Source organism: Barbus barbus (genome assembly GCF_936440315.1).
Source record: "Barbus barbus genome assembly, chromosome: 14".
Lineage (NCBI taxonomy): Eukaryota > Metazoa > Chordata > Actinopteri > Cypriniformes > Cyprinidae > Barbus > Barbus barbus.
This window is the reverse complement of record NC_136742.1, coordinates 12,484,032-12,509,193: the sequence shown is the minus strand read 5'-3', so window position 1 is coordinate 12,509,193 and position 25,162 is coordinate 12,484,032. Positions and strand designations below refer to the sequence as shown.

General features: G+C 35.6%; 2 protein-coding genes across 3 annotated transcripts; one reads left to right on the top strand and one right to left on the bottom strand.

The window, feature by feature from the left end:
* The first annotated feature begins 159 nt into the window (after positions 1–159).
* On the top strand, positions 160–4,712 carry LOC306880439 (transthyretin-like). Its single transcript, XM_079433939.1, has 4 exons — positions 160–364; positions 1,455–1,594; positions 2,647–2,782; positions 3,245–4,712. Exons 1-4 carry the CDS (start codon positions 281–283, stop codon positions 3,350–3,352), a joined length of 468 nt encoding a protein of 155 aa, XP_079290065.1. The 5' UTR covers positions 160–280; the 3' UTR covers positions 3,353–4,712.
* On the bottom strand, positions 4,217–23,688 carry LOC306880438 (beta-1,4-galactosyltransferase 6-like). 2 transcript variants are annotated; one of them, XR_013785072.1, is made up of 10 exons: positions 22,910–23,673; positions 19,148–19,264; positions 17,054–17,167; positions 13,049–13,170; positions 12,838–12,954; positions 12,507–12,694; positions 11,225–11,347; positions 10,941–11,042; positions 7,519–7,730; positions 4,217–6,374 (listed from the first exon to the last, which is right to left on the bottom strand). XR_013785072.1 is itself a non-coding variant. In XM_079433938.1 (9 exons), the coding sequence occupies exons 1-9, from the start codon at positions 23,022–23,024 to the stop codon at positions 7,583–7,585; spliced, it is 1,146 nt and encodes a 381-aa protein (XP_079290064.1). In that variant the 5' UTR covers positions 23,025–23,688; the 3' UTR covers positions 4,217–7,582. The 2 variants fall into 2 exon arrangements, 1 of the variants encoding a protein (XP_079290064.1); XM_079433938.1 differs by having other exon boundaries at positions 4,217–7,730; positions 22,910–23,688.
* Positions 23,689–25,162: the final 1,474 nt, after the last annotated feature.

Sequence of the window (25,162 nt, the reverse complement as noted above, 5' to 3'; positions counted from 1 at the left end):
CCTGTGAGCCTGAACTAAGTTCCTCAGAAAGTAAACAAGCAATAAATCGGATCTCTCACAGAGTGGAGGAGCTTTGGGAATTTACAATCATGAAATGCACAAATTCCAAGGACAGGAGCGTTGTTTAAATACGGGCAAATGCCCTTGATTGTTTCCACTGGATAAACCAAATTGTACGAAGTTACTGATTCCCCTGTTTATTTACTGTCAACAGGGCACCGCAGATACCCCTGATGACAGGGTCGGCAGCTGTATAAAGGGCATTTTGGGTTTTTATCTCATGCAGTTGTGCTCTAACATGGCTAAAGCATTTATTTGTGTGCTTCTTGCATCTCTCTTTGCCTGCTGTAGATCTGCACCAGTGGTAAGTTCAATTGCTTGTTGTATAGAATAGAGCTATATAAGAGGAGCGCGTTTTCAAAAGCAATACATTTGACATTAATTTTCGTTAAAGTAGCCTATTCGAGGCTAAGAGCAAGTGCAATGATATGATTCCCCTGTACATCGTGAATAATTTCTTATAGAGTTCTAACTGTGTAAATGGAATTTATTATTTATTCATAATAAAATCTCCCATAAAAATCCACTTTTCATATATATATATATATATATATATATATATATATATATATATAATATTATATTACATTATATGTATGGCAAATTTGTCCAATCGCTATTTTTCTTCCCTCATTGGTATAGAAATTCTATCATGTATTTTTTAGTTTTGCTACTGAAGCAAATGGGAGCACAAAAATATATATTCACCACTATAAAAGTTAACCAAACTATGACAGCTTCCACTTCTGAGAATCACAAAAAAGTGAATTATCTGAGAGATCACACAAGACGTGCATACAACACAAAAAGGCTGTAAAAAGGTGGTTTGGGTTCTTAATAATATGAAAATTAGCCAATCAGAATTGCTTGCTTGTTCAGGTCTTTGGAGGATTGAATTTTGGAGAGAGGAAGCGGTTGAAATCTTTTATGGCACCTTTTAGTTATATTTAACTTGGCAGTGACACAATATCTATTAAATGTATATGAAAGATAAAATGTCTCCTAAATTGTCCCCTTCTGGGTGAGACAAGGTACTTTCAGTTGTTGGACAGTCTAACATATGGGTCGCAATGTTATCTGCGTTCTGCCATGCTACAAAGTGCTGCAGTAAACTCTGTACTGGGAAAACACACATATACACAGCTGTACGTCCAGGTGGTCACTGACCTAACAAACGGCTCAGAGCTGTTGCAGCTGCTTCCATTATTTAACTTTTGCAGATGCTTTAATAATATAATAAGGAATACAACAAAGCTATTCATCTAAAGATAAGATTCTATTTTTATTACACAAGGTTCTGTTATCAGACCTAAATGAGATACAGAAAGACTAAGCACCATGTTTGGACTGAACAAAACTTAGGAGCATTTCTGTGCACATTGACTGTGTTCCAGGCTTTTCATGGTGGATCAGATGTTCTCTGCCCGCTGACAGTAAAAATCCTGGATGCTGTGAAAGGGACTCCCGCTGGAAATATAGTTCTGGATGTCTATCGCCAAGATCAAGGTGGGACATGGGAAAAGATTGCCAGTGGGTAAGATCACATTAGCCGTCAAGCTCTATAAAGACTTTTGATGCAATACATAATTATATTAATAACATTAATTACATTTCAGGTTTTTCATCTGACCTAATTAGAACCCAGTGGACGATCCATTGTAGTTCTGTATTAACGTTCATTCTGTTTGGGCTCAATTTGACCTCAGTAATGACATTTTTATTTATTTATTCATGTTACCCGGGGTCTTTGGGACAATAATGTTAAAAACAGTTCATGGAGGATTTTCTAATAAATGTTATAAAGAATCAAATCATGTTAATAATTTGTATGGATAAGTATTTTACGTCAATGATGTCAAATATTAACCTGATGCTTCAGTGAGAATATATACTGAACTGTTAAAAGGGGATAATGGTCTCTGTTCCAATAAATAAATAAATAAATAAAACATTAAGTAAAATTGATAGTGGGGTTAGTATTGTTAACTAAAATCTAAAACCATAAAAACTGCAAAATCAAACAAACAAAACAACAACAATAACAAAATAATAATAATAAATAAATAATAAAGTAAAAATATAATAATAGTAAAATGACCCATTTTTGTTTATATATATATATATATATATATATATATATACACACACACACACATATATACTGTATATATATTTATGAATTAAATATTTAAACTAAAACTAATAAATATATATATATATATATATATATATATAAATACTAAGAACTAAAAAAACTTTAATATGAGAACAGAAAATATATAAACAGAAAATATATAAACAATCTAATTTTGAATAAAAACTACAGTATATTAATTATACTAAAATAACACTGATTTAGTTCAAATATAGAAAAATTAACTGTGACTGTTGCATATATATATATATATATATATATATATATATACACATACACACACAAACACAGTTTCTATTACTGTGGTTTTGACTTCGTATAGGGCAAACAGCTCTGTTCTCTATTCTGCATATTGTTATTTTAGTCACATCGTCATGGTTCCTCTTTCCTGTCACTGTCATTATCATTAATGAGCTCTTCCTCTCACACAGGAAAGTGGACATGACTGGAGAGGTGCACAGCTTGATCACGGAGGAGGAGTTCACTCCTGGCGTGTATCGGGTGGAGTTTAACACTAAAGCCTACTGGAAGGCGGAGGGTCGTACACCTTTTCACCAGGTGGCCAATGTATGTAATGCTTTGATGGCGCTTCTATATTCATGAGCATTTAATGGTTGCTAAGTGAAGGGTTACTGTTACCAAGGTACCTAAATCACAAGAATGCACATAGCCCCCTTATTATTGGGACTACTTTGTATTGTTATTTATAACACCAACCTACTAAATTTGCATAAGGCTGTTTTTGCAGCAAATGTTTGTATATTAATAACCTGAATGATTGTCTTGGATGTGAACCAAGAGCTACATTAACTGTGGGGAGGTAAATATTTAAGATCCTATATCTTGTTTTCTATAGACACAGTAATGGACAGTTTTAGATAAGAGGACAGAGCATTCAAGGACAACACATGCATACATGCACAAACATACTGAGCACACAGGCACTAACAGATACACATGCATGTAAAGACACGTTTATCTTCCAGATATGCTTTGTGTTTCTCAGTGGTTCTTTGGTGTTTTTTGCAGGTGGTGTTTGAGGCTCATGCCGAGGGGCATCGTCATTACACTCTGGCTCTTCTTCTAAGCCCCTTCTCGTACACCACAACAGCTGTGGTCGTCAAAGCACACGAGTGACAGCACACAACAACCGACACACAAACATTACTTTACATCCAGGGTCCAAGATTATGCATTTGTCACACCTTGCAATGCCAGTTCGATTGATAAAATTCTCTGTCCTGTCAAAAGTTTGGAAACATTACGATGTTTTTTTTTTTTTTTAAGTCTCTTATGCTCACAAAAGCTGCATTTGTGTGTTCAAAATACATTAAAAACACTAATATTGTGAATCTTATATATATATATATATCTTACTCACTAGCCATGACATTTTTGCAGTTTTTTAATAAATGCAGTTTTCTTGTATTATAAAAATCTGTTTTAAAATCATTGGTAACACTTTACTTACAGCCTTTAAATACCATGCATTATAATAGTAGTATTAATGCATTAATCATGCCTTTTGATGCACCATATAATGCATTGTTGTATGATCTCATAAATACATTATAATTGTGTACATAACACAAATACACTTATTGTATTATACATTTAGAAAGTATAATGAATTTAAACACGACAAACAAACCTTTAAACGTTTCAATGCAGTTTGCTTTAATGTATGAAATGATAATGCATTACAACCTACATTATTAATACTTTTATAATGCATTATACATAAAAGGCTTTAATTCAAGTGTTGCCAAATAATTTGTAGAGTATAAGACATTTGAATCACACACTAATCACATCATCAAGAATATGACAGTTATTCGCTTTGACTTAAACCATGAATTATGTTGCAGTTTCTTAATACTGAATAACTTAATTCACCCAAGCCAGTATTTACTTGCATTTGGGAGCTTGGCAAGTGTTCATTTTGGACCCTGATTGAACCCACTTTCCCTCAAACCAATGAAAGAGATTAGACTCTTGAATAAGTTTTCAACTATAAAGTATTTTAATGATCATTACAGAGCGAAACGCAGTGAAGAGACCGGTACAACAACAAAAACAAAACAAAAAAGAAATCTGGAACCAGGATTGTACAAGTCATTCAAAGCGGCTGGCATCTCAAGACATTCTGTTTCTCATACTGGTGTTACAGTTAAAGTGGACCCTCAACATCGGAGAAGCGCAAACACAGGAGATCTTCATGTTTTTCAGTTCCCATTCAATGACCAGCGGACATTTCAGTTCTAAAGACACAGCTCCAGATCAAAATAAAAACTTTTGAGTAAAAGAAAAATGTAAATGTGCACCCAGTTTTATTTTAAAACACCATCCACACACACCCCACTGCACATCTCAAACAATGCGAAAATGAAAAATTCAGTAACAAAGAAAAATCAAGGCACAAATATGAATACTGCAAAAATGTAACACTCTACACATTACAGATCTGTAATGGTGAATAAATCATCTTTTAAAATTCTCTATTATTTCTTCTGGATATTTTTCAGACAGCTGAACAGGATGGGGCAGCTATGAGAGGGGTGGGTTTGGGGTGAAAAATGAGATGAGATTAATCTAAATTAGCAGACAGCACTGAACAAAGCTTCCTCAAAAGCTACGACTGACTAACCACCAGATCCAAACACACCAGAGCAGTCTCACCGGTATGTTTAAAAAAAAAAATTCAGTATCAGGGGAACAGGGCATTACACTACCACAAAAGAAAAAGAAAAAAAACTTAACATTCAGTATTCATATTGCAACCCACCTTACTTTAAGAATAGTGTGTAATTTCAGTCCCAATTTGTAGATCCAAAAAAACTTTTCGCTGTGGTGCAAAAGCTAAGGCCTATCTGACTTCGTATTGCAGCATAAGACTAATCGTTACTCTGTTAAAGTGCCTGCAAAACTAAAAAACAGTGAACTGTGAAGGTGGAATGATACTCGTTTATTTGAGCATTCTGGAAACTAGTGCTCATAAGCCACACTTCCCTCTTCGAAAGCCAAAACCAAGTCTAAAATGCCTATTTTTTACATTAAACAACACCTATTAAGTGGTTATATCTCACACCAGCTGCTTCAACATGAACACAGGGCGTAAACCAATAGCCCATTTGATGTCAACTTTGCTTATGCAAATTTTGTTGGCCCTGTGCGGTGTAAAAGCGAGGCAAGGAGTTTTTCAGCCGCGTTTAATGTCATTCTACAGCAATCCTCTCACACTGGACTACACATGAATGTGACCACATATACACAAACTCACGCATGTCGAAAAACACTCAAAGTGACTGGATCGAAAAGTTTAGATTGAGCTGATGTCCTAGAGCTACATTTCCCTATCCAATGCTGAAAGATGAGGAGAGCAAAACGGACAAGGAAAAGCGGACTTTGGCACCAGTAACCTTCATATCATATTCAGTATATTATATGACAGTATTCTTTGATTCAAGTTGGTCAAATGGTTTTTTGTAACCCGTAACCACAGTAAACAGGTTTGATTAGACCCAACTGTAAGTCTGATGGTTTAAGAAGAGACTGTAAACAACAGACTGGGCACTGGAGATCATGTCAGAGACACCATCAATGGGAGGAGACCATACTAGTGTTAAGACGACATCCACTCAGAAAAAGACAATGCATTCAGACGACCATGGCTCATCTACACCACAGAGACACGCAGATGGAAAGAACCAACAAAAAAGCCTTGAAAGCAGGCATAATAAAGCAATTCTGTGAGGTGCGAGTGTGGCTCAACTTTAAGTGTCAGAAAGTCCAGTTCGTGTCGCAAACTACGTCACTGACAAAATCTCGCCCTCGATATGTAATTCTGTGGACACACAGATACAACATGAGAGGATATGAAACAGCAGTTTTAGGACATATATATGATAACTTAAAATATACACAAAAAAATTAATGCAACAATGTTATATCGACAACACCAACAAATTAATATTATATACAAAAGGCAAACATGTACCAACAAAAAGTTTTCCAACAGCTTGTAATGCTCGAAACTTTAACAGCATAAAGTCGTCATGGCCCAAGTGTACTCCGAATGCCATTCAAGAGCAACGGCGACATCGCTCTCTCATCTCGGCCCTACCGGAGCGCAACGTCACCCAGTACTTCACACCGAGAGCTACACACACACACACAAACAGACAAAAACACACAGGTTGAGACACACGCCAAACCCTGCAAAGGGTGTCTTGGCTTTAGCAGCTGCGAACCCGACTGACCACCAGGTCTTCCTGCGAACGACCTGTCTCGTAAACACCTCGCTATCCTTTCAATCACATCTTCTTTCACTACTGTGGAGTGCACTTCAAAAGTGAGACATGAGAATGATTAAGCTATTAACAAAAGCGAAAGCAAAAAAACATTCAATATGACTAAAAATAAAAGTTTAAGACAAAATAATCACGTAACAAAATAAATTAAGGCATGCAGCAAGTAATGATATCTGTGTCATTTTTCATCCAGTTTCCTGCATTCTATGGTCATCGCTGATATTTTTTGTCCATCTGTCGTGTCCCAAACCACTGAAGATATAAAAAAATCATTAACAAAATGAACAGAACTCAAAATCAACAAATAGCTGCCAAAAAGAAGAGTGTTTCCACTGGAATCACTGGCGTCTTTTGGGGGACAAAGCTAAAGCATCATTTAGAAGGCCAGATATTTACAGGGGAGTCTGGGTCATGCATGCAACTTGTCACAGCCTTCTGTATAGCCATGGGATTTGAGAGAGAAAAAAAAAAAAAAAAAAAACACCACCAAGGTGAAATGTATATCGTAATACAAGAACAAACCGATCTGAAGTGAAGGACAGGTTTAAAATACATCCATTTAAACTGCATTGACATCTTCTAAACAATTTTCTCTTTAAAAAAAACTATAGATATGTATAAAAAAAAAAAAAAAGAATTATACTAACAGAACATGACAAAACGTCTATTGGCGTCAAGAGTGCTGTTGCAATGTAGAACCAAGCTTTCTACAATGTAAGCACAGATGACTGGATCTACAGAGTTTGATAGCCTATAAAATTCAATTAAGGCTTTGCAGTAAACATCTGATTTGTTGACGCTGGCACTCCCCCCCTTTTTTGAAATGTGTTGTGATCTGATTCGCTAAAGCCAGCTTGGACATAGGAACATGCAATTAAACGCACGCAGTCACGCTAATACACTTTCACAGATATGATCTAGTAATCGCACACATACACGCACACTCACGTCACGCAACTAACTGTGCATTAGACAGGCCTCTGCCCTACTCACTCCTGTTTTTTAAGGGCATTTGGCATCGATACATCACATTTTTTGACTCGGGGGTCACAGCCTGTCAGTACTCCGCTATGGGGGCCAGCTCAGGATTCAGATTGACCGTGATGTTCTTATACAGGCTGCTCAGAGAGATCTCTGGAGAGTATTGCAGATTGTTCAAGCCGTCCAGATGCTGTCGTTCTTTAGAGTACCTCAGCAACTTGTACCTGAGGGGAGGCGAGATGAACCGGGGGTTAGTGTGTCCTTGAGATAATATGCTACAATACGCAAAGATCTATACATGTATGACTGCAATTATGTTTTTGTCACACGTAGATCAATCCGCTCTGGGTTACACAGAAACAGATGAATTCAACTTTTGTTTAAGGTCAGGTCAAGTGTAAGCAGGTCAGAGGTAAAGACTGAACAGAACAGTGACAAGAAAGCCATTTTCCTCCTTCCAAATCTTAGTTCTTGAAGTACTAGCCTCCAAAATTGGGGAAAAAAAGAAGGGAGACTGAGGAAGAAAGTGGTTTAGTTCAAATTTTTAATTAAGACTTATTTATAATAAGTCTGTTTTGTTATTTCCATGACTGTTAAAAACATCTTTGAATGTGTTAAGCCTCTACTTTGGACATTGTTTGGGGTAATTATATTATATAACAACCATTCAAAAGTTTGGGGTTGGTAAGACTTTTTCTTTGTTTTTGAAAAAGGTCTCTTTTAACCAAAGCAGCATTTATTTGATTAAAATAAAGCGAAAAAGGTAATATTTTGAAAAAGGTAACTTTTCTTTGGGAATCCTTCAGAAATCATCAGGGTTTCTGCTGGTATGAATAATACCACCTTAAATGAAATTTAAGACCTAAACCCGTAATGGAAATACACATTATATTACATACATTTATGTAATATTTGATGCATTTAACGTAAAAATAAAATAAAATATCATTGCTGTCATAAATGATATTTATTACAATGATATACCGTTAACTTTTCATATCAGCAGACAATATTCCATACAAAATATCCCCACAAATATACTGCATCACTAAGATTTTTGGTGGCGTAAACAATTTATTCTGAAGCATTATTTTCATCAGTGTTCTTTAAGCTTTTACATACAATCTGCATATTTTATTTGACCTTTACAAAGGCCCTTTTCGACCTTTTTAAATGTATGCATCTTTCATGTTAAATAATTACAATTAATCATTAAATTCAATATACACTATAGGCCTGTTGCCAGCCAGATTAGATAATTTACCCTGAAAAATTACAACTGCAATAAATTATGTTATGAGATTAATATTTTAAATACATTTTTGGATATACAAATAATAAATGTTGGTGGGGGAAATGCATATTTTTAAACGTACTGAACCACCAGCAGGTGGAGGCAAGTCATTTAATGAGGGAGTCTATCGATTCGTTCAAAACACGGAATCATTCAGTAAACAAAACACCGCCGAGTGTTGCTTAGAGAATGTGCTGATCTTTGTTTGGAACTATTTTCGTTGGCGAAATAGAACAAAACACTAAATATTGTGTTTAAAATGTAAGTAACGTAATAAATACTTGACTACTTAACTACTTGTTTATTGAACTAAAACCAATGTGACATTTGCAATCATGAAATATTCAGCAAAATTGCCCCCTTGTCATGGTATGTCCAGGGCTTGACGCTTACCTTTTCCCCAAGGAGCACATGTGCTCCTAAGTCAAAAAATTTAGGAGCGCATTAAAAAAATTTAGGGGCGCAATGCAAATTTTTCAAATTAGGTGTTTTAGCTTAATAAGGGGATACAAAGAGACATTTACAAGCACAATTGTTTAATTTATCAGAATACAGAAAGTACACAAGGTTCTTAAATAATTTTACTTCAGACACTATTTAATAGGCTAATTATGTAATTAGTTATAATCCTATTAAACTGTGTCGGTATAAAATTTTCACAATAATCATTGAAGCTTTTGTCACGGTATATGTTTTTGTTTTTAAATCACAATATATAATTTCTAAGTGAAAAAAGTGTTGTCCTCCTAACATGTTAAATAACTTTATTAAAGATAATTTACTAAAAGACTTTTATAAAAAATACATAAAAATATAAAGTAAACAAGTGTTTCAAGATTAGAGTGCAAAAGATTGTTCAAATGAACGAAAGAACAATAGGTAAGTAAGGTCCCATGTGTTAACATTAGTTAAAGCAGGTTAACATTAACTAAAAATGTGCAATAGCTAATTGTTGCAGTAGTTAATATTCTTTGTTAATGTTGATTAATAAAAAATACAACTATGTTAGTTAATGTTAGCTCCATTGAATTATATTAAGACAACTTTTGATTTTATAATGTATTATTAAGTTGCAATTAAGATAGCATTATTAATAAATGCAGTCATTGTTTTTTTCATGTTAACTAATGGAACTTGTGTTACTGAACAATAATAACGAATCAGTCGTTGATATATAGATAGGCCTGCTGTTCTCTATTATAGATCAGTGGATGGGCCATGTTTTAGCTTAGAAAAAATGTTTGAAAATAAATAGCTCATTAAGTCTTTAAGTAAGAATTATTTGATGCTATTGTGAAGACTAAAGCGAATATAAATATCTAAATGACTGTGAGTGTGAAACATTATTTACACAGTTTTAGGAAAGTAGTGCAGCTGATTTATTTACTGGGTTACCGGGGTAACGGCAGCGGCAGCGCCCTCTAGTGGTGAATGTGCGTCATTCAGCGCGTCTTCACTTTAACTCGCTCCGCTTTTCTTCTCATCTGTGCTCATTTAAATTAAACCGTTGCCTTTTTAAAGTTCTAAAGTAATCACATGAGGCTGCATCGCAATTTTTCCATAAATAAACAGAATAAATTAATACGTTTGTTATAGGCTACTGTATAAGTTAGGCTGTTTTGTATTTTGTTTTGTATTCGCACTTGTGCTCCTAAATACATTTTCCAGTTCGCACACATCTATTTTTAGTCGCAAATGCGAGTGAAATGCTCGCACTGTCGAGCCCTGATGTCATTTAACTACATAATTTTATGAATAAACTAAACATTTTGAATTTATACCAGTGTGTTTCTAGATTCATGTTTGTTGTTGTTGCTCATTTGTGTAATGTTAGACGTCTCTCACAAAGAGACAGGCAGCGTGAGCCTCGACAGCGCGACCTTGATAAAAGAAATACACTAACTTATCCAATATCAATTGCCGTTTATGCTGAATGTAATAAAATCAGAAGAATAATTCTCATTTCGATGCTTCGCTGATTACTTTTTGTCACTTAAATTTTAAATCAGGCTATTTGTCTGGTCGGGCAAGTAAACCAAGCAAAAGCCTTTACCGTCACTTTTGGTCAATTTAATGCATCGTTGCTGGTAGTTTATTTTAGTTAATATATTGGTGTTTACGTATGTGTGTGCGCACTGACCTCCCCAGAAACTGCACCTCTCCTCTGTGGTGATGGGGGATAGATTTGTATTTCCCAATATCACCTTCTGGCCTGGTCACGTTGAAACCTGCGTAATGTACCCTAAGAACAAGAAACCCACACACATATTTGTGTTTCATCAACATGTTTATGATAACAATTACTTTCGACAGCATCGTGCATCAACATCATGGAGAAGCAACAATTGCTTGTTTTACAAAAGTAAAAAAAGACTTATGCTGGTCTTACGAATAAACACATACTACTAATTAAACACAACTGACCTGTTCCAGAGGTCATCGTCCTCTCCGCCCCAGCCCCAGAATGCATTGGGAAAGCCATTGATCTTGAGGAATTGTTCAACAGTAAGTCCACTGACTCCACCGAAAAACTCATTGTAGGGAAGACTGAAAACACAAACACTCAACACTTAGCAAACTAAACTACAAATATGCCATCATTTGTAAAACATTCTTAAAAAACAAGGACAAGAGAAAAATAAAAAGAATAAACATAAACCTTACCATCAGAAATCACTTGAAAGCAATAGGCAACAAAAAAAGTCCTTTAATAGCACAGACTGTCAGACTACGTCACATGGTGATAAGGAAATACAGCACATATTTACTTCCTTGCAGATTCTGCAAAGCAGTTTTGGCTTCAACCAGAATATGTTCAGAGGAACAACCATCCTTTCAATGTCAACCAAAGCAAAGCTGCACCACGGGGTCTTTAATCAGTCCTTGGTCACATGCAAAACAAGGGTAAATTCTCCAACTACCTCAAACACTTTTGAGAGGCAATTAGAGCTGTGTTTACACCTCATTACACAAATGACATAATCTGCATAACAAATAGTCCTAAAATCTGCATGTCCCTAAAGCTTTTCAGTCCTGCCTAACATCAAAGTTCTATGAACTGCTGTGAATAACCAAAAAAAGGATGAACCACACACTTGCATTTGCCGTTTACTACAGATACAGCAGGACGAGAACTTAAGGAACTGTAGTGTTCTGCAGGTCCTTAACGTCTACAAAAAAACAAACAAATTAGGTTTCCCAAGGCCCATCAAAATGTTTTGGACAGACATTATGGATTGGATGAATGAGGAAAGGGGTAATGTTTCAACATTTCTTTGAAATGTAAAGAATCAAAAGAGTCTTAACTATGGCATGAACGTATGGAGGCTAATTTTAGATTAATTACAAAGATAAAATCTCAAACACTCCAACTAACTAAACACAAACATTGGTTATATACATTAGGAACTGCAAGGATCTACAGATGGTGGATAACATCAAGCGAGTTTACACACTCACAAATACGACCTAAAAACCCTGTAACACACCACTAGAATTGTTGAAAACACAAGTCTCGAATTCTTTGAAATACACACTTTGAAAACAAACTGAACTCAACTTAGCTGCATTCAAAACCTGAAACATCAAGAGCTGGGCAATAAGGAAAATAAATGTTAAGCAATCAGAACAGTGACAAAAAAGGAGGGTAATAGTAATGAAATGAAAAGAGAATAGAGTAAAACTGCATCAGTGATGACTAACTTACATGTACATGTACTTGTCAAGCTTCGCAGCAAAGTGACGAGGCATCTGACCACAGCCGTAATAATTACGGTCGTTTTCTGGGATGTGATCGACGTCATGAAACACCACACAGTCCCAGTCCAGGTCTTTCATGGCCTCTTTAAAGCCCACGTTAAACAGCATGGCACGGTTAAACGGCTGAGTACCCATCTGAAAACAAAGGATTGAAAAAAAAAAAAAAAAAGATTGTTGATTGATTTTTCTCAATCATTGGTACATGATACTGGCACACTGAAGTCAAATTCAAACTACTAAAGTAGATCATCGGTGGATGCCGGTATGTGTATGTGTACCTGTTCAATGACATAAAAGGCAAACTGCAAGCGTTGGTGTTGGAGCATAGGGACGAGGTGCTGAAAGAGAATGGGAAGATGCTCATGGCGATTCCTAAAGGGGATTAAAATGGCCACCTGAGAGAGAGAGAGCAAGTGAGAAAACCACAAAAGCAGTCATGCTGATGTGCTGAATAGCCTTTTTGATAATGTAACTACAACAATGTCACACCTTCCAGCGTGGTTTGCAATCTTTGGGCTTCCAGTGGCCTCCAAATTGAATGTCCAGATGTTTGAGCTTCAGTTCAATCTCCTCCATAGGAACCTCTGTCATGTTCACTTCCATCTGACCCTCTGCAAGGAAAAACAGCAAGAAACTAAGCAAAAAAAAAAAAAAAAAAAATTAATTCTTAGTAACTTAGTGCTAAGAAATGCAAACCTGAAAAAGTGTGTGAAGACTAGCCAAAAAATGCACACCAAATGTGATTGGTGTGCCTCACACAGACGAATGAGATAAAAAGCATATTAAACCTGAGAAGTCTAGATTAAAAAGCTAAATGGCTAGAGAAATTTTAAGGAGGCACCATAGGCACACTCCCCAAACAAACGCTGTTTTATGCTGCATTCTAAGTCTGTTTAGAACGGAGCACAAGATGGTATTCACAGGAGAGGCAATACCATAATGAACTGCACCAACAATGTAAAAAAAAAAAGTTCCAAAAAGTAGTTTCAACTTGAAATAATTTGCTACCCCCGCTGACTTACAATTTCAAGTTAACTAAACTAAAAAAAAATTAAGTTACTCAATGTTAATTTAAGGGGCAACTGGAATATTTTAGTTGAATAAACTAAAAATTTCAAGTCAGCGGGGTAAGAAATTATTTTAAGTTGAAACAACTTTTTTTTTTACAGTGAAGTTTAGCAAAAAATGAACGGCGAGCTATATAGGAAAAATGTCTCTGAATAGGTACTACTTTTAAATAAGTAATTATTTTAAAACTGTTTTAAAAAGTATGATCTATTCATCATGCATCATGCTATTCATCACACAATGCGATCATTGCTTTCGGAGGTGAATGCCTGCTGTTTGGGAACGCAGTCGTGTAAGACAATTATACAGAAATACTTTGATGACAGACTTTGCTCAGGCATTTCAGAACGACCAAAACAACATTTCAGATGCTGTGAATGAGATCGGTCCGCTGCTAGTTAAGTTATCCTGTCTCATAGCGCAAAGTCTTTTTTGATAAGCATGGAGGAATTTATTTGTGTTTCCATCCTAGTTTACGTGCATTTTTTCTTATCGGATAAAAAGTTTATCCAACTCAAATGTGCGCATAAGTTTTTTATGTACATTTTTAGAATTTATGCGCATCTTGGCGTTTCCATCCAGCGTTTTTTTATGCAATATTCCAAAATGCGCATAACAATAGGTGGATGGAAACATGTCATACAAATGTCAGTTGCATTGTTTCATTGGCATTCACAACTTCTCTGCTGTGGCCTCATGAGATGCCCACTGAATGCAAACTTCAAAATCTCACCAGAAGTAGTAACCATTAGAGCTCGACCGATTCATCGGTTTTGCCGATTAATCAGCACGGATAGTTGATTTGCGGAACTATCGGTTATCAGCAAAAATCCATGCCGATAGTTCTCCGTGTTGCGTCTGTTGCTGGAGTGGTTGAGAATGGTCTGCTCTCATTATAAAGGACGAGAGCGGCCTGGAGGCGGAAATCACTGACAGCACATGTTTTTTGTTTTGGCATGTGACAGCGCGCTGCACAGAGCGGGGAAATTCAAACGCGCATTTAAATGCAGCCGACAGAAAATCCTGCCGCAGAACAGAGCGCCATTCACATAGTTTTTCATTAAATAACATTATAGCCTATTTGTCCCAAATCATTGTTAATGTACATAATGACTTCACCCTAGGCTATAAATTGTGTATTGTGCATTTTTCAGCAAAACGTTTGTCCTTCTGTGGCTCTAATACAGTATGTATGCTTCATATAGAGAGCTGTAATATAGTAATTCTCTTTCCGTTTGCTCTGTTTTTTTAAACACCGAATTTCAAACTCCTTTATGCCACATAGTTCATTCTTGAAGCAAACTTATGTCCGTTTGGTGAGTAAATAAACAATTTTAGACCGCTGCATGAATTGAACGTGACGCGTCTTGTGTGTGCGATACCTGTGGCTTCTCCGAGATGCAGCGCTGCGCTTTTGCACAGTGTGTCACTTGCATATTTGTTTTTATATTTTGATTAGATAATCATGCAGTGTTCTAAAATAGCAGCAAATAAAATGTGTGAGTACACATACAATATCAATAACCCGTGCATGTACTTTTAATATGGCCTTGTGTAGGTATTTCAAGATGGTCATCTTTAGGGTTGGGTACCAAACTCCGTACTTTTAAGGGTACGGACCGAATTGTGTCAGTACTACAGAGTACCGAATCACCACATTTCGGTACTTGAGAACGCATTTGGGCGCATGCGAGAGAGAGACCCTGTGACATGATGTCACCCCTGCAACTCTTTAAAACACAACACACAGGGCAAACCGAAATGTTCTGAAGTGTTCTTACATTTCTAGGGTCATACAGTTTACGCGAAAATGCAGACAGGATGGTGGAGTCCATTCATAAAAACAGAATTTACTCTATAGCGCGGAATGCAATGGAATTCGTAAATTTTTGGATGAATAGAAGAAGGTCTGTCACTTAATTCGAATCGCGACAAACTAGTGTATGTGAATATAAAAATGCAAAAAGACGGTTTAAATATGAATCCTGCATGTTCCATTAGCCTCGGTATGTATGAATGGCTGAGACACGGTTTTGTTTATTTCACAAATACTGAAGTACGCGTGAGCTCGCGGTGATTTTCGGCCTCTGCATCTCACTACATGAACACATGAACTTACAGGCTGTGAGAGTCACTTCATGAGAATTTTACCTTTCATTTGAGAAAACTAGCATCATATCATACGGTATACACACAGAAACTTCACGGCAACCTGTCAAAATAAAAGTGCGGTTTAACATGTAACTTTTGTACAGTATAATGTACGTCTTGATATATTCCATTTACTGACAAATTTAAATAACGCAATTAAATGATAAAAATAATTTAACCACTTAATTGCAGAAAAAAATACAATTATTATTAAAACTTTTTTAAAGGAATATTCACACAATTTTTCTACCATATATTAATTTTAACAGTAGAACTCTGTTTATTTGCCAAAAAATAAAAGGGTTTCATTTTCATTTGATTAAAGATAAATAAATGTTTCATGCCTTCATTTGATTATCAGAAAAAATAAAACAAGAATTTCTGGAAGAAAAAAAAATTGTAGGGCCCTATTGTTCAAACTGTTAAAATTGAGAGTTTTGGACTTATTTTTTCACTGAATTAAATATTTGTTGTTGTTACACAGAGAGTAAAGTACAGAAAAAAGGTACCGTTGGGTACCAGTACCGAATTACAGATACCAATACTGGTACCATATCGGTTCAAATGTGAACGGTACCCAACCCAAGTCATCTTTAAGCATGACTTTTGAAATTAAATGGTAATACTTAACAATAAGAGTCCATTTGTAACATTAATGAAAGCTGTAGAAGTATTGTTCCTTGTTAGAGTGTTCATTTCATTTAAACATTTACTCTTATAATAGGCTTCATTTTTTAATTTTAAAGTTTCTTCTTTTAACCTTAGTATGAATTAACTTTAATAATCAATATAGTAATTAATATTAATACTAAATTTTTATTCATTTACAAAGTATGGTTCAGTACTGTTACTGCTTTTTGTAAAAATAGTAAAGCTCTATTTAGTTTTCGTTCAGTATCCATTTTAAAAACTATCGGTTAATTAATCGGTATCGGCCAGTGTGGGCCAACCTAGCAACCGGTATCGGTAAAATCCACTATCGGTCGACCTCTAGTAACCATTTAAGTACTTTTAACAAACTATTTTATACTGTGAATTCATACAGATGAGTCTTTTCACATACTGTTTGTATCTACTATATAGTGGGAAAGCATGCAATTTCAGGGCCAAAAAAGTCAGTTTAATTAAAGCAAACTAGTCTACCCAATATTTGTTCCCTTTAGTGCATTTGCATGCTTATTTAAATATTGCATCATTAGCATAGCAAAACCAAACAATATTCAAATAATTTCTGAGTCAAATAAACAAAGGCACTGTTTAACTCAAGACACTTACTCATAAAAGGTAACCGTTCGGGACAGGGCAGGTTCTGAGCATATGTGAAGTTCTCAGGGAGGTATGTGGTTGGCTGAGCGATATACTCGCTAGAGTTATTTCCATCTGGATAATCTGTTAAAAAGAAGACAGACAGATACACATTAGATTCAATGTGACTTGCTATTCCCAGTTTATTTCCATAATGTGACTTATTTATCAGTTTATTTGTTTGTGTCTAATGCCATGCCAGCTTCTATGGCTATTTTCATGGCGGGAAAAACTTATGGCTGAATTACATAAGGTTTTTTTGCTAAAAACTCTAACTTGACTTAACTCTATTAAAAATCTCTTTAAGAGTTAACTGAATAAATTTCTCTCACAGGGTTAAAACTAGGGATGCATCGATCCGATACTCAGGATCGGTATCGGCTCCGATACGGTCATTTTCTGCAGAGTGTGAGTATACTATTCGGTGTTATTGTTGAGCCCCACTAAATGCACAAAAACATTATAAAGCACCATAAAATTCTTGCACTATATTTCAATTGTTCTGAAGCTGTTCCATAGTTTAATATGAGGTATGGATGAATATTTAAGTCGTGAAATTCAAGTTCAGGTAAACTCTTCTCTCCGCCGCGGCTGTCTGTCATCCTCCATTCAGCATTTAAACTGCGTGTCACGCTCGGTTACTACAGTCAAACCCTCTTCAAGAGTGCACAGTAACTGAGGTTTAAAACTTAAAAGAAAAGGCTTAATAAACTAACACAGATTTAATACACTACGCATCAATATCTTTTTCCTTTGTACTTTTCTGTGCGGACTCGGAGGGTTGCGCAGCCTACGCATAAGCGCATATGTGCATAAGCGCTTTGTGCCGCTCTGTATTGGAGCCTTTCGTATTATACTTTTGCGCAATGAAAGATTATTAATAGTCTTTCTTGTTCTGTCCTATCTATCATATGTTGCTGCCTTCATTACTCTGCTATAGATTTAAAAGAAATGTATTTTAATTTTATAGTATATATTTATATATAAATGTATTTGTTTGTTTTTTCAAAAATTTATTTTACAACAATACAAAGAGCAATGTATACCATTTTACCAGATTTAGTAATACACATTCACTTTTATTTGAAAATAAGAATGTTTCACTAGGTTTTATAAAATTGTGATTTTTCTAGAGTATCTGTTGCTGCTAAATTATCCACTGACCTAGTTTATAATAGTATTTTTTGTCATCAATTATGATAGATTTTTTCATTTGTTATTTTTCATTAAAATGAAGTTATCTATATGTAGTAGATTGTATTTAACACACCAAAGAGTGACGATCAGGTAAACACACAGAAGTATAGAAATTCTACATCGATCTAAAAAAAACTAAAAACTGTGCTGGTATCGGACTGGATCGGTATCGGCAGATACTCAGAATTTTTGGGATCGGATCAGTTCTGAAAAAATTGTATCATTGCATCCATAGTTAAAACCAGCACAATCTAATAAAACATGACTTTTCAGTAAAATGATATTCAATGATATAGAATGTGGGATGGCACTTGATTCTATCCACTGGGAATTGACTGGACAGTGAATAATTTGAATGAGAGTGTCAATAGTGTCAATATTGGTTAAGATCATTAACAGTAGAGTCTATAACACCAGAACATTTTTAAGTTACTAAATTTATTTTATTATTATTGTTGTTTTTTTGTGTGTTGTGGAACAACATTGATGAATATTTCACAGTGAGACCAGGGACATTCATTAAGTGAGGAAATAAGGTCAAATTGACTTTGAAGCCAAGAAACAGGACAGTCGTGGACAGTCTGCATGGTGTAATTTCCATCATGATTTTCATTGATTTATACATCCACGTGGACAGCAGTGCATGTGCTAATGATTTGAGCACTCAAAAACAAAAGTCCACTAGGTAAGCGTGTTCATCCACGCTTAAAGTTAATAGTGTTAATATTGTACACATTGAAAGACTTGCAAGTTCAACTGTGCGCTACATAAAGCAAAAAATTAAGTATACCTGGGCCTTTGCAATAGTGTTCAGTTTAATAAGGATCATTCTGGCCAAAGTTACAATGAAAAGATGTTCACTCTTACCTGTGCCGTTGAGAGTACTGTTCTTATTAGTGTATAGTCTGATCATGTGACCAATGGTCCGCACATTGTCTCGTAACATGATACCCTGAGCCTGTACCATGAAGAAATATGTGTTGACTGAAACAGAGAAAGAGAGAGAGAGGAGGTGTAATGAATTTCCCAAATGACGTGTATATGAGTATGTAATCAAATATGTAACCATAACAGAAATATGCAAATATCCACACCGTAAAACAACTGTAACCGGACAGACAAATTGAAGGCTTTTGTTTTGAATGATCTCTTCATCTCAAAGAAAAGCTCTTAAAAGCAGCATTGGGAGAAAATGGCAAATGTTGAAACTACAAGCTCCTATCATTGTAAGCATCAATGGCTGTCGGTGGTTTAGCCTTGGTTCTTGTCAGTGTAATGCAGTTTTAATTGAACTATTACACAAAGGTTACGTCAGCATTCCTGAGACCAACATTTCTAACTCCATATATGAGGAGAAATGAACCAAGATCAGCAAAATGTCTACCGCTGAATTTCAACTATAGGTATAGAGGGAAGTCTGTACAGAGTGTCACATCCTCTGATGGGAAACACTATATAAGCACATAAGTGTAAACTCATGACATATGTGTAGACCAATCTAAATGAGAACATCTTTTGGTTACTGCATATAAGGGACAAGTTTTACAAATATATAATATAAACGGTTTACAGGGTATAACAACAATAATCAGTTGTTCTTGCCTGTAAATTCTAGTGATAGGCCATAAATTAGATGACATTTATATATTTTAACATTATCAGCAGTGGCCAATAACCGTAACTTAACAATTAACAGAAGACAAATGCAAGTGTGAATGCACCCGCCCTCTAATATTTTGCAGTGCATTTTGCAGAAATAGTGTAAAATTTAAACATTATTCGTATCAATGTTCTGCATCTATCACATATAAATTTAATTATATTTTGGTTTTAAATCAAATTAAACAAATATATATGTCAAAAGTGGCCAAAAGTATATGGACATCGAACACCACACCCATTTTTGATTATTTACCATTTCATTTCAAACCCATGAGCATTAATAAGGAGTTTGTCCCCTTTTTGCTGCAATAACAGCAATTCTAAAACAAAAAAAAATTGTAATACAATCTAGAAATGAAAAAAAAAGGTTTATTTGGCTGTCATATCTATAAAAAACAGCTTTGCTATGTGGAAACTGCACCACAGCAAGTAGATTCCCAGTGCTGATACAAATCTTAAAGCCAGAATATAAACAGCAGCCATTAATGGTAGAAAAAATTAACTCCAAGCCTAGGGACAAAAAAAACACATTGGTTCTTCCCAACCGCCCAGAGCTCTTCATACATTAGACACAGTCCAGTGAAGGCCGGTCAAACAACGGTGAGGAAAAAACAATACCTTTCTTGGGCACTGATTATACAAACACAGCAAGAGCTATTAAACAGGATTTGGCTGCGTGTTGTCGGTGTAGTGGCATGTGTTGGGAGGGTTGCCTGGATTTCTAGATAAAGATTTTAGCATAGACACCGAAGAGAGATCGGTTTCATGTCCACAAATCAACACAAAACTGTGATTGTCAAGAAGGCTGTGAAATCCCTTATTTTTTCAAACGTCTATAGGTACAACAACAGTCAGGCTGAAAGTTATTTATTACAGCTTGTTATAAGCAACAACATTCGTGTAGACATTAAGTTAAGCAAATCAAGACAAACTGAAAATGGGTTAAAATACACTTCAGTTGTGAGAGCATCCGATACAAGAGAGTACACTTTCATGACTGTTCAACACTTTGTAGTAATGCCAAAATAAACATTACTTTAAAGTACATTTTACACCGTGTCTTAATTTTTGTGTCAACATTTGTGCTTTAGCATGTTAGTCAACAAGACTTTAATTTTGCCTGCACTGCATTATTTGATATAACATTTAAAGTTAATATATTTTAAACCAACTAAATAGCAACTTCATTCTTGTGAAGTGTAATTGTGTAATTATGAGTATATCTGAATACATGACATACGTTTTAAATGACACTGAAGTATATTTTACATTACCATAAATGCTTGGTGTATTCGGTAGAACATTTTAAGCATATTTAAAAGACATATGAAAAGCAAAAAGTCCAACCAAAGTTAAACTAACTGCATTTAATATAAAGTAATCATTTTTATTTTATTGTAAATAACATGCACTTATGTGCCCAAGAATATAACATTCAGTTCTTAAGAATATTATTTGTGTAATAAAAATGTGAAAGTATGCTTTTTCAGAAGGGTATATATATATATATTATACTACAGCAAGGGTCTTCAACCGGGGGTCCGCAGCAGCACAGCAAAGGGTCCGTCAATTAATATTTGATCACAAATAATTTGTTGCAAAATTTATAACGGAAAAAAAAACAACACAAAGTCCATTTTAAATATAAGCACCGGTGAGAAATGAAGCCAATCACAGAAATGTGTGTTGAGCTCTTTGAACGCGATGGCCAATCAGAGATGTTAGAATCCACTCACCGCTCAAACCGCCGGAGATTTTGTTCAGTGATGAGTTTATGCTCTCTCTCGCCAATCGTCTCTCATTAACACAACGACACGATGCAAGTAAGAGATTCATTATGCAGTGTAGACAACTTTATTGATTTTAATTGATTGATTTATTGATATCCGTATCAATATATATTTTTAAATTCCATTCCAATGATTTGTAAAGGTAATATAATAATCTTAAATGTCACACTGTACATTGCAATTCTTGTTATGCTTACATATTACATCTGCACTTTATTAGAAAACCCTCACTAATTTCAGATACTCATGTTTGATTCTAAATTGTCCATCTCACAGTAAAATTAAAATGTATAACTCTGCAAATCCATTAAAATAATGCAAACTAATGAATTGTGATATTTATCTCCACATGTTGTTGTTTATGATGCATAAATCTCAATTTTAACAATAAAAAGTAGCCTAGGCAGTGATGCATGTGCAACGACAATAATGTGCATAGTTCTGAACTATTGTCTAAACATAATACACACATAACATAATATTTATTTTTAATCATAATATGGTTAGTTTCTATTAATATCGAAGGCTGTATGGTTTATATGTAGCTTGACACATTTTGTATCAGGGGTCCCTGCTCCATGTCTCTGTCACCTAAAGGGTCCTTTACCCTTAAAAACACTGAAGACTCCTGTACTACAGTAAACAGGATTTATAATGAAAATATTGCAGATGTTGTACTTCATTCTTATTAGAACTAGGACACCAGTTACGATGGTATACTTCACACCAAATACTGCTTTGCTTTAAAGAAACCATGTGCTAATAAGCAGCCATACACGGTTATAGCGGTGTTTACTGTATTCTTCACGCATACACTTCTGTTCTTTTTAAAACTGATAAATTAGGCTGAGGGGGAAATAAACGTCCCCTAGTAATGAAGTTTATGATAGGCCCAGAACCAACAAGAGCTTTACATGAACACAATAACGGCCCATAATTCAGTATACCTCAAATACACAAACTTGGACAGAACAGTTGTTGGCTAAGGAGGGCGTAAACCTAGCAATAAACCATTAAATGGTGGAGTCAGAGGCCAAATCTGATTTAATTGTGGGCTCTAAACACATCGGCTATGTAGTTAGGCAGGGTTTTTAAGCACAGCCTGTCATAGTGCTTGTTTGGGAGGTGATGATCAGTATCTGGAGGCAGTGATGAATGAGTTATCAGACACACTTACCTATTCCGGGAGCCACATAGATGAAGTAGAGGCAGGTCGTGGACATGGAGAAGAAAAAGATGAAGGCCATTAAGGAGCGGTTGGACAACCGCATCAGCCGCCTCCACTTCCACATTTTATCTCGGCTACTAGCTATCCGTCACTCCCATAAAAACACTCAGATCGGAGAAAAGAGACGTAGTTTGGCGCGGTGAACCGGTCATCCGTGGGAAATGCGCTGCTAAATCAGGGTGCTGGTAAAGTCCGCATCGTTCATTCAGCTGGATGCAAGGCCGCAGTGCTCGCAACAAAGTCAAGAAATTTCCAGATCAAAAAATAAATAAATAAATAAATAATAAAACGTGCTACATCAAACGGCGTCCGGGCTCGGCGTGCGGTCAACGCGATGCATTTTGTTCGGTGCTGCTGCTGGTTTAACTGTTCCGGTGTGTTTCTAGTAAGCGCAGACACGCCTCGTCGCGTTGATGATGATGATGATGTTTGGAAATGATGAAGGGAGTGAAAGTGATGATGATGATGAGGGACCTGCCCTTCCTCCCTCTTCCCCCCTCTCTCTCTCTCTCTCTGGAAAATCCCCCCACGCTCCAGCGGTCAGTCCTCCGACACGGCGGCGTGAAAATGCGCTCGAGCCGCAGAGGAAACCGCGGTGACTGGGATGGGAGTGGGAGAGACGAGCGAAACGTGACGGGGCTCGGCCGGGATTCCTTCGATTTCGGTTCTGCTGTCGGTGCAGGTGCAGACACCGTTTCCGGTAGGCGTGACCTACAAAATGGCTGCCAGACAGTGGCGTCATGATGGTTCAAGCTAAAGGAATGTTTTCAAAATAAACGTCTCGGCGAGCCGCTGATAACTATAAAAAATATATAAAAAAAATATAACTAAATTACAATCTAAGCAAAACATGTACTGACAGAGGTGCTTAAATATGTAATATTTCTACTTTAATTATTGGCTTCTTTTTTAGCGTAATTTTGATAAACATGTTTTGAGCGCCTTCCGATGAAACTTTCTTCTTCTTCTTTTAGTTTAATGGCGGATCGCAAACCAGCATTTATAGGTGCATACCGCCACATACTACTCTACAGGAGTGTGTAACAGAGTTTTATATACTTTAGTTAAAAAAACAAACAAACAAAAAAAAACTATATATTCTTAATTTAGGCTATTTTCTTTATTTTCCCTTTCTCCTTTCTTTCCCATATCTTCCCGTTTTCCTCCCTTCCTTCTCCCTTTCCTTTTCCCTCTTTCTTTTCTTCCTCTTTATTTCCTTTCCTTTTGAATTATAACCTTATATTTTCTGATCTAATCCTGTATTTCTTAGTAAAATAAATAAAGCCTTACAGCAATCCCTCATTTTCTCATTCCTTCCTAAAATCCCTTCCAAATTCCATCCATTTTTAATCCATACATCTTGTCATGTAAAATGATCCTCTCTGCACTATATTTATTACACCGCAAAATGACATGCTCAACATTTTCTGGTACATTACAACCGTCATTAAATACAAAGTTGACTTTAATCCTGTGTGTCCAAGTCTTAACCTTGCAAGAATCACTTCCTCTTTTCCACACTTCCCTTTAAATGTTTCCACCGTGATTTATGAAACTTTATTCAGCCTATAGCTACAAAACTAATTTAGCAAAACATAAACTATTTTGCAAAGCATATTACTATTGAATGGCACAATAAACTGTATCCTTGTGTGGTCTGATCTAAACATTCAAGTAAATCATACAAGTGAAGCATCAGCAATTCTGTGGAGTTTTTTAGAGCTGTGAGTTCATTCAGTTACAAGCCCTTGTTAAGAGTGTTACTGTTTTATTTGTTTTTTGTCACAGAACTGACTGTATGCAATGTACATTGTTACATAATTAAATCAGTATTAATTTCGGTTTGGTATCTTAAAATGAAAAAAATATCTAAATTCTGATATTTGTCATATACAAAAATAGTATTAATTAAATGTCACACCATGTTTCATAAGCCAAAAGGGTCCTTAATGAAATCATCACTTGACAATAAAGGACTTTTTTTTTTTAATACACATGATTGATTATGAAGTCTCAAAATAATTTTGTATGAAACGGTATACCTCGTGATTTGTTTAAGATGTTATCTATTCTTCCTGGTTTTATATTTTCCTGGTTGTGCATCCTCAGCATGGAGTTCAAACGTACAGTAAAGGGCGATGTCATACTAGCTCACTACTGTCTATATACCAGTAGCTGTGTTGTTTTAATATCTACAGAGTA